At 30.5% G+C, this 11,363-nt stretch overlaps 1 protein-coding gene across 2 annotated transcripts; it reads right to left on the bottom strand.

Moving 5' to 3' along the window:
• Nucleotides 1-5,991: 5,991 nt before the first annotated feature.
• LOC129300544 (1-acyl-sn-glycerol-3-phosphate acyltransferase-like) lies at nt 5,992-10,023 on the bottom strand. 2 transcript variants are annotated; one of them, XM_054939112.1, is made up of 7 exons: nt 9,709-10,023; nt 9,478-9,600; nt 8,955-9,320; nt 7,879-8,028; nt 7,252-7,350; nt 7,080-7,172; nt 5,992-6,543 (listed from the first exon to the last, which is right to left on the bottom strand). In XM_054939112.1, the coding sequence occupies exons 3-7, from the start codon at nt 9,282-9,284 to the stop codon at nt 6,307-6,309; spliced, it is 909 nt and encodes a 302-aa protein (XP_054795087.1). In that variant the 5' UTR covers nt 9,285-9,320; nt 9,478-9,600; nt 9,709-10,023; the 3' UTR covers nt 5,992-6,306. The 2 variants fall into 2 exon arrangements, with proteins under 2 accessions (XP_054795087.1, XP_054795088.1); XM_054939113.1 differs by lacking the exon at nt 9,478-9,600 and having other exon boundaries at nt 5,993-6,543; nt 9,831-10,022.
• Between the last annotated feature and the right edge of the window lie 1,340 nt (nt 10,024-11,363).

Below are 11,363 nucleotides of genomic sequence, written 5' to 3' on the forward strand. Positions count from 1 at the left end.
TTTTTATTTGGATTAGGCTGGTCCATCTTCGTATTTATGTTACTTCAGTGTCTCCTTCCTCACTCTGAAGGAAGAAAAAATTGCTCATAAGTATAATGATGCATACTGGGATCAAAACTTTCTCAATTTCTTAATACACGTAAAATAAAGGGTGATTAACTACTATCCATTAATAACAATCCTCCTGGCTGAGAACAGTGAGCGTATCCATAGATGATAGCAGTGTAGCATCAACGGCAAATTGTAGTCAAAAAAATTTAATGCAACATAATTTTTCTTTTGGCAATAAGTAGTCCTCATCATGAATGCCATCTTTGATAAACTTGTAGCAGTTAAAGCAGCAACGAAGCAGAGCAAACATTCCAGAATAAGTTAATGATTAATCCAATAATTAGACATTCAGAAGAATTTTGAAAAGCAAGACAAGTATGCTTAAGCTTCTATATTAGCCTCAGAAGGGAACAATGCAACACGAAACAGACAGCTGTCGTACATAAGGTTGAACCACTGACTCTACAGCCTGTACCAAAGTACCAATGATTTCCAGATTGCTTTTTTTCTTCTTTTTCTTTCATGTTCCTTTGAGTTCAGACTGGCGATTAGATTGGACATAAGATGCCGGTACATAGAGGCATACATCAAACTGAATCATAACGAAAAATAAATAGACTCTATACTTCGAAAAAATTGATAAAGCATCGAAATACATTGAAATGTGGAAGAATGAGAGGTAAAAAGAAATTAGGAAGCAGACGTAGCCCAAATGACAATCAACTCCGTGTTCCCATGAAGCCATTAAACAGCAAGTAATTTAAACACGAGCATACCAAATGAATTACGAAAAGGAGGACAATGAAAGGGGAAACCGAAGAAAGAAGAAGGTTATTGAAGTAGCTCCAGAAAAGGCATCACCAACATAAATAGACAAACTATTCAATCCATAATAAAGTAGCCTTCAGATATTCTAGCCACGAGACCTCTTTCAGCACTGTAAAGTTAGCAGCAATATGAACACTAGCAACAATAAATAAAGACCCATCCTTAAAAATCTAAAATTTCAGCAAAGCATGAAGCGCAAACTAGCACTTATGCCCCTCAAAAATCATGCAAGCAGTTTGATTTAAAAAAAAAATCCCAGAAATACCACTAAAGAACTAAAATCCAGTAAGTACTCGTACACCGAGGGTAAAGGGTTTAACATTTTTGTACGAAAAGTAGAAAACTTCTCTTCTTTTGCAACCAAACAACGTTTTCCTTCCAAAAAAAATTATATATTCCAAAAATAGAAAATAAATAAGGTCACATGAATCCCCAGTTTGAGTTTGATTGAATAAAAAAAGGGCATGCAAAGGCTCAATAAGCGAATCTTAGAGAGAGAGGTTACAAGAAAGCATACCGTATTGGGGTTATATGTTGAGAAATGGAGGATTAAATACAAACTTCAAATAATAAATCGTTTTGCGATTGAGAAATTTCATAGAGAGAAGAAGACAACGAATGAAGGTGATGATTGTGTTGGGCTCAATCGATGCGAGCAAGGAGGTGGTGGCGCCCGTATGACTAAGAAGAGCGCTCAGTTAGTGGTAGGCTATGCTGTGAGGGAAATCTATGACGGCGCAATGAGATCATGCCACGTTTGACCAAGATATGGGCCCCAGCAGAACGTTTGGACTATATGTGAGCACGTGGCCTTAGATTATTTCGGCAGCACGATCTGTTACAAGCAACCTCCGTGGAGTGAACAAATTTTCAAATTGCTCCTTTGCGGGGATAACATTTTCTCAAGTTCTTTTGTGCGAATCTGAAAAATGTTTGAGGTCAAGTTATTTTTAAAAGTAAAAAAGCAAATTATTACTCAAAATTTAAATTTAATAATATCACAAATTATAAATTTATTTATTATATAAATTATTTTTCTTCAACCTTTAAAAATGATAGACTCTAATTCTTACAATTAATAAAAATTAATTTAAATTATTAATTAATCAAAAAATAATATAAAAAGCTTTAAAAATTATCTAAAAGACAAAAAAATGACATAAAAGGACCAAATTTATGTAATTTGTGGATCTTTTATTGCAATTTTTTGGTCATTTTAATGTAATTTTTGTTATTTTTATCATTTTCTGCTCCACTAAAAGTCAAAATTATTTTTGCTAACTACAAGAGCTAAATTGCAGTGTATTCAAGAAATGGGAGACAATTTGCATAACAAACAATATTAGAATCTGTAATATTATTTGACATAAAGTTTAAAGTAATTTACTTATTTATTCTATTTTAATTAATATTCTTGAAATATTATATTTTATCAGTCATAATTTTTTTTATAATTAATGCTTATTCGTAACAATTTTTATTTTTTGATAAAAGTTTCCATCAATGAAAACAATTTGCAAATTAAGTCAGTTGGCTCGAACATAATAATTCAATAATAAAAATATCCCTTTGAGTAAAAATTCACTCTGCATGCACTGACAATGGTTAGGGTGTATCTGCTCCATTCTTCTGTGTGTCGAGATTCATTTCCTAGGTTTAGCTTCTGCTACATTAAAAAAAAAAAAAAAGATTCAAAAAGAAAAGGTAGAATCTTGCTCTAAAGCTTGTCCACTTCAACTCCTCGTGTTCATCTGAGTGTCGAACCATCGAATACACTCGTGAGTTTTTATAATTATATTGATGAAGATGAAGATCAATTCCTTTTTTTTTTCTTTTTTTTTTTGGTCGAGGAGTTCCAAACTTTCTGCTTATTAGAAAACTGATAGTAACGTATGTATCTATATATGTGTAGTGCATATGTATTCCAATCTTGGCATATTTTTTTGATGGTATAATTAGACACCAAATTGTACATCACATGGGACACAATTAATCCTACATTGCTAGAGTTAAATATTTTATCATTTATGAATTTATTTTATCTTTTTAAAATAGAATATTTTGTAATTTTAAATTTATAACTTCTCATAATTAAAATATTTTATAATTTATCATTTCATTATACCTTTTAAAATATAATTCAGATTTTTATTCATAAGCTATTTTATATTTTAAATCTACTTTTTTAAAATTGTAATTTTGTGTAATGAGTGCAATGAATCAGAACATGGCTCTTGGAATAATAATATGCAAACTACAAACTGTGGAATGTGAAAATGTCACACCGCATCCAGACACTGGAAGTTCACAAACTAGCACCAAAATCCAAGAGATAATCTATAAATATACATATATATGATATAAAAATATACATTTCTAATTTACTATTTTTCAAGTATTGTGAATATTATATTCCTTTTTAATTTCATGCAATATTCAATCCAAAGTAATATATAATAAAGCATGAACACTCCAATAATATCATTAATATAAACCTTGAACATTATAAAACAAGGGGTAAATGAGTAAACTGACACTTACATTTAAAATTTAAAAGCGTTTATATGATAAACTCATCTTTGTGTCATATTGTCATTCAATTTTAAAAATAGTATAATTTAACCTATTAATTTTAAATGTTAGTTGATCATAAAATAATGGAAAAGGACATCAAAAATATAAAAACTTGACCAAAATTTTTCTCAATCATTTTCTATAAGTTTTGAAGCTTTTATTGTAATTTTTGAGTCTTTTTTTTGTAATTCTTACTTCCTCTTTTTTTTCTATTCAACTAACGATCAAAGTTAATTTTTTATTAACGGTAGGGATCAAATTGCACTATCTTCAAAAATTAAAAGAAATATTGCACAAAATATAAGTTTTGGATTCTAAACATTTCTGAACTTATAGTTTACAAATTAATTTGCTCATTTACCCTAAAACAAATTATATTGCTAGAGTCATTTATTATTCATAACTTATCCATTATTTTCTTCTAGCTAAGATATAAATAATTATGGAATTGTTTGAGATTTTTTTTATTTTATTGTTCTTAAAACTAGCGTTTTGTAAAATATGTTCTAAAAATAAAATAATAATAAAAATTAGTATTTTTTTTATCCTCATTTGTTCTCCAGAACAATAATCTCATGACGTCTGAAAGTTGTTTTCATTTTTTTATTCTCCAAAACAATATTTTTTGTGCCTCTGAAACATTTTTTAAAAATACATTATTAAATAGTTTTTTTTATTCTTTTGTTTTGAAGAATAAAAAATTATTCGCACAACAGGTTGTCAAATAGGCCCTGCAACTCTTATAGTCTCTATGCATTCTTGATTTATTTATTTTTTTTCTAGACTATAAGTTCTAGCTCACACGCAGTTAATCTAGTATGAAAAAATATTTTGATTATTGATTAATATTTTCATAAAAATTAATTAATAGTTTCTAATGATTCTTGAAAAAATATAATCTTTAGTTCTTCAGCATAATAACATTTATTTTCACTAAATTATAGAGCACTCTTCTATATTTTGACCCATAAATAAATAATCTTGTCATAAGTTTCCTAAACTTTTAATTTTATGCATATAATTAGCCAGAAAAAAGTTTTGTGCATATAACTCCGATATTATTGGCCGTTTTGTTGTTAAGCACAGTATGTACTTGGCCAAATATCCCCCCCCCCCTTTTGGAATGTAACCTCTCAAACTTCGATTTACGTGTAGATATCTGGATATCCTCACTAAATTTTAGTCAAGTAAAAATATACTCATCATATCATATTATTTTAGTAATCGGATTTTTTTTTACAAAAAAACTTATTTGCATAAATATAAAAGTTTATAGGTTAATTGTAAAATTTTAAAAGTAAAAAAAAATCTATAACCTAATATTCAGGATTTTTCCAAAACATCCTTTGATGTTTAACATGATAACATTTAGACACCAGACAACTACTACACTCAAATAAAATGGAGGTTAGGCGTACAGAGAAATACTTAAATAAACTCAGTATATCATATAGTTTATGATCTGTTCAATTAAAATATTTTAAGTAATTTAAACAAAGTCTTATGTGATATTTTTTAAATTGATTTTCTTACAACAGAATACTCTCTCTATTCAAAATGTAAGACATTTTTTGAGAAATTAAATGTTCAAAATATAAGTCATTCTTAGTTTTTTAAAATGTAATCATAATTTTTTTTTCAAAAGTGCTCTTATTGATGAATGACTTTATATTTATTGTAGGGTATTTAATAAGGATAAATATAAAAATATAAAATTCGTTTGAAAGCAGGTAATTAGTTTCTTGAGGGTAAGATTCGATTAAAAATATTTTATATTTTTTAATAAAGGGAATATATATTTAATTTCTTATCTCTTCTTTCTCTGCTATTATTAATATTAGAATCAATTATATTTAACGTCATTTAAATACTATGTTTTTATTAAATAAATTACAAATGATGTGATATATCTAATCTATCTAAATATTTCTTTAGGTATACATTATCCCTTAATTAAAATGTAGCAACCACGTTGGTTAATATAAAAGAAAACACTCTTTTTCCCTTACAATAAAAACCATTAAATGACATTCATTTTTCAATTATTTTATTTTATTAATGGCTAAAAGAGACATTTTCATTCTACTTTCACCATTGACAGCAACATAGCCTACCTTATCATTCATGCTTATGTTTTGTTTGGATATAATTTTTCCCTTTAAAATGTACTTTCAACATATATGTTGTTTGAGCGTTTAGTATACTGATCTGAAAGTATGTTTGACATGCAATTATTTGGCAAATGCAGCTTCAAATAGCTTTTAACTTTTAAATTGTGGATTTAAGCTAATTTCATTTGATTTTCATATTATACAACTTTCAGTTGCCCCAAAAAAAAAAAATTGAAAAAATATATTCAGACACAAATGAACTCGTAACAAACAGGCTTTCAAAAAATTAATTTTTGACAAAAAAAATTTTTAACAAATGAACCTTTACCGACTGAAAACAAAAATACGCTTCATTTATAAAACACATATGAAGTAATGCAGAGTTGCTCCAAAGAAGCACATTGAATTGATAACATGAAACAAATACAAAGGGAAAAATTGTCATACAATACTCAGAAACTCTGAAATGGAATTTGACAGCATTAACATTAAAATCAAATGTCAACAATTTACAAGATCAAGGAAAACTACAAGACAAGAAAACTTGATCAACGAAAGTTAGCCAAGCTTATTTCAAGATTTACAATCCTTTTAAGAACTCACCAGCCACCGATGGTCATATTACCTGTTGCAGCAATTGAGGACCACTTTGATCAGAGAGAGGGAACTTTCACTTCAGCCATAGCTTACAAAAATAGGTATCTCAGTTCTGTTTGAATTTTGACCCTATTTCTGAAATCCTTCAGGTCAAAGGTCTCTGATTCTCTGGGAGGTGTTCAGCATACAAGTTATGTACCATTTTGACATAGTCATCAATCTTGTCAACTGTCCAATTTTCAGTACTTATCGGAGGAAGGTACTTGACAGCCAGAGGCGCAGGACGAACATGTAAGCTGCCTTTTCTCCATGCTCGATGAGTGCCTGTCAGGACCATCGGTACAATAGGAAGGCGTGATTGTATCGCCAAATGAACAAAACCCTGCATAATGAAAGTTAAGATGTAATGGGATAAAGCATAGGAAAAAAAAAATGGTAGAACCAAGTGATTCATGATTGAAAACAATTTGATGGCCACAAGGTCATTATCATCTGGGGAGAACTTTTGGGAGTAATATCCCGTGACTCATTCATGGATTAGATTGGTTCCAAGAGACCCAGAAATAGAAAATATTGTCAAATTGATATTTTCAGATCACATGGGTAAATATCAATCGTCCTACAAAGATCTATCTTACTATCTTTGTCTAACGTGATCATGATCCAGAATACCTTTTGGTGGATGATGATAGATTCATAGACGAAAATCATTATCTGCAGTTAGCTCATGGATGAGAATTAATGAATTATATCTAAAGACAGAATGTTTTTTGAAGATTGATAGGCAAAGCAAACAAGGTTTAAGTCATCAATCAAATGCTTCCAGCTAGATTAAACCAAGTTTGTAGTCTACTTAATTTATCATCACCCTGATCCTGCAATAAAGAGAGTAATGCATCAACATGGTAGGAAAATCACTTTTTTGAAAGGAAGTAGCCGCCCATTTTTGGACCTTGTGCCCTCTGGAAAAATTATCAGAGACAGCTTTTTTTTCACCACAGCACGAGCTGCCTGAGAATAACAAGGACATGTCTTAGAACCTTACTCATGTCGATAGCACATGATAATAGCAGGAAAATGTTATGTATACCTCTTTCAGGGACTCAATAGCTACAATTGGGTTTGATCGGTCTATACGAAGATGATTCGCCAAAACATAAAGTTGACCAAATAAAGGATACCATATGATCTGCACAGAACCCACTTTCAACATGTTTCTGAAGTAGTTATGTCTTTGAACTCATTTATATTAGCAAACCAGGTTATCATACATGATTCTTGTTCTTTCTTAATGCTGCATAGATGTATCAAACAAGCAAGGCATTTCACAGACCAAAGATGCAAATAAAAAGAACAAGACCTAGAAAAAATTCTTTAGATGCTTATTACTAATATTATCATCATGTTCTCCACTAAAATTATAATATATAGGCATTTTTACAACTCTACATCACATTATTGACTCCTTAAAAAAGATTCTTCCATACGGTAGAGTTCTATTAGAGAACATCACAGTTTCAAATGAAGAGTTGGACGTCAACTGTGGATTGTCAAAGGAACTTAATCCCAAAGAGAAACTATGTGCAGGTAAGGGGTATTTCTTGAGTCCTTCTTCTAAAGTTACTTTGCAAAGTACTGCTAAATAAAGCATTACTTAGAATTTTCATTACGCATTCAAAGCGGGGAAAGAAAAAAATTTTGAAGAATTACAACATACCTCCTTCTTCGCAATTCCTACGGTACCAGTTGGGGTTAGCCACATTATAAGAAATATGTCTATTGGAGAAGCATGATTACTGATGTAAATGGCCCTTTTGTTAGAATACTCAGAACCTTCAATCTTTATAGGATTGCCAAGAATCCACATCTGCCATCAATGCAAATATCAATTATAAGTTCATAATTCGCACAGCAGCCATAAAAGTTGGGATATAAATGAATAAGCATAACAAAACTGAAAACTGAAAGTCAGACTTTTCAGACATGCCCTGTTTCATCTGGTGATAATGTTCAGAAAGCTATTATTGATCATAACACACACAAAGCAAAGCATAGATTCTTGATAAGAAATTTGTTCAACAAACTAATAAACTAAAATCCAATATACACTCAAAATGTTGGCCTCTATAAACTAACATTAGGCTTTCATTTTTCTAAAATAGCACAACTGAAAACTACCGATGTATTACTGATATATAAAAGTGATATAACAATACAACCTACAATAAACCACTGATGGAATCCGCAGACCAATCAGAACTAGAGCCATTTAGCATGCATTTTGGTGGTACTAACGTGCATACTGGATCAATCATGATGCAACATAAACTTTGTCATTAGTCTCACATAAGTGAATGCCAAAATCTAAAAATCTAACCTTATTATTTTATTTCTTGAGTAACCTCCATGACTAAAGAGTTAGTTTGTTACTTATTTAGAATAAGGCTATCGTTACTAAACATATTGAGTTTAACGCCTTCTTGGAATAACGATAATATTTCAAATATGTGTCACTATCCATATGATCAGTTGGAGAAGAAAACCAGAGGATCATCAACTAGCTAATAAGTTGAATAATGATGACAGCATAGTTTGTGTCTTTGCAAAACAATGTTGGTTAATGTAAGTCTATAAAGATACGTAACTTTCATGCTTCATAATAAAACCTGATAGTGAATACTACCAAAGCCATGTGCCTAAATTTTCTTTAAATAATAACCAATAAAGGAACAGAAACCAGACAAAAACATTTGTGACAGTTTTCTTCCAAACTAAGCATATCAAGTAGCTTACCAGCATTCTACCAGTCACATGCCCATAAATGTTTCCTTGCCTAATCCTCTCGTAAGGCCATGGAATAAGAACAAGCATGATCAATGCCCATATGAATGTTGTAACCATCATAGACACAAAACATATGACAATTCTGATCCATGATATGATATTCAACAACCACCCTTCATCATCGTAATTCGAAAGTACGTCAGTCTTCAGCCTTCTTTCTTCTGATTCGTCTTTCACTGAAATCTTAGGAGACTCTTCCAACCTTTGACCAGAGATTGTGTTCAGATAGCTCTCCAATCTTCTATGCCTCAAAAAGTCACTGCTTCCAGCATTCTCCATGAACTTGAGCTGTCAAAATCTATGAAGAAATCCAATCTGAACAGAACAAAAGCAGAACAAATCATATATATTTATATATATATATATATATATATATACTTGAAAGAGAACATTCCCTTTGGTTGCTGAGAAATTTGACGGATAATAACGCAGGAAAATTGAAAGTATCAGTTTAGGAAGACAAACCACGTACGTTTTTCCATTACATACTATCGATGCATTAAAATAGGCAAGTTTGACCAGAAACTTCTAGTCCTTCTTGTCACTTCATCAGTTTTCGGAAAATGAATGAACTCAAATTCCTATCACAACGAAACTGAAGAAAAGAAAACAAAGCAAGATAGAGTACTTGGAATCGAATTCAATTCAACACCGTTTCATATTCCGAGAAAATGAACTAATAAAACCGCGAGCCATAAATTACCCAGAAAACGAGGATGACCAAACGTCAAAAAGCTTCAAACTTTGAAACAACATCAACGAGATGTTATTTTCTATCTTGTGCAGTTTTCTCAGCAACCAAACAAACATAGTAAGCATTCCTACCAGTTATACTTTTGCTTTCCCGCTATACCAATACTGGAGGGGAGAAAATCCTACAAGGCAATCCGAGATAAAGTGAAAGCAAAAGCGTAGAAGTCAATCTATAAATCCAGAAGAAGAAGCAGAGTCAAGACAAAGGAATGAAATATGTGGTCACAAAAAGAGTAAAATAGGAGAGCCCCTCTTCTCCGTAGCCTCTTCTCTGTTTCTGTAGGGAGTGGTCTCAAAGTCGCACAGTTATAAAATGTTTGGATATGCGTGTTGATTCTGTTCCTTGGTTCATTTTCTGGGGACAAAATTTGGTTTTTTTTATTATTCTTGTCAAGAGGTCCTGTATCAACAAAATTAAGGGGCTATCCATTTACGATCATGGCTATCAAAAGAAATTCTACCTTAATTGTTCATATTGTTTTTGGTCAAAATATAATAAATATTTTTAATTTTAATATTTTATTTTAATTAGAAACTAAACATTGTGCTGCATAGAGTATGCGTTGCAAGGTAAAGAACTAGTATGATACGATGATAATTTAGATTTTATTATCCTATTTAAATTTATTTTTTAAGTAATTCATAGTCAGATCATTCATTTATTCATAGCCCAAAAACGTTATTCACAAGTCCAATCATATAATTTGACATCCTATCATTTGTGTATTTTATGCCTTGCTATAATATATGTATTCAGTACATAGAAAAAATATGCGAAATTATAGGCATCAAATTTCATTTGCATTTGATTGATTTTTTTTTTTTTGGGTTAACCTTGAAGCCTTTGATTGAATTTGATCCTTTAAAAAGCATTTATTCACCTACAAGTTGTCAATCTTTGAAACTTAAATTTTTTTTTATTTGAAATCTTGAAATCTCGGTTACAATTATTTTTAATCAACTAAATTTTTTTATTCATTTGTTTAGCATTTCCAACTTCTGTACATTGCTTTTCTAACTTTAGACAATTTTTAAGAATGAAGAGTATGAAAAATGGGGGGGGGGGGATGCGTGATAAAAAGTCGTTCTTATTAAACTTCTTAAATTGGTAATTTAATTTCAGAACTTATAATTTATGTGTAAATAAGAGCATTTTGTTTCAGATAAAAAAAAAGGAGTATTTTGTTCAAGTAGCCGTTTTTAGATGTTATAGAGAAAACACTTGGTTCAACTAATTAAAAGAATTAAATTAATTTATTCTAAAAATATGAAATTTAAGTCTTGAAAAATGCATTCATATTAAATAAATATATCAAATAATCACCAAGAAACTTATGAGATTGCCATTATTAGTAATAGTCCCATACAGCAAGAGTCTGGATTAGTTTGGACAGATAATGATAGTATCTCATGTTTCAAAGGATACTGAGTGATTAGAATAAAAAATAAATACCTTTTTTTGGTGATTAGGAAAGTTCGGGAAAGACGTGTGTGCAGTGTATTCTGTATGGTTGAACAGCCAAGAGCACTTTTGGAGTATGTCAAACAATGCTTTGTCCAAAATTGATACGTTGATGCTGTGTCCCTTTCCCTTGTTTCGTTGTA

Source organism: Prosopis cineraria, unplaced genomic scaffold (assembly GCF_029017545.1).
Source record: "Prosopis cineraria cultivar Desert tree isolate PC_DT_omini unplaced genomic scaffold, ASM2901754v1 PC1640, whole genome shotgun sequence".
NCBI classification, from domain to species: domain Eukaryota; kingdom Viridiplantae; phylum Streptophyta; class Magnoliopsida; order Fabales; family Fabaceae; genus Prosopis; species Prosopis cineraria.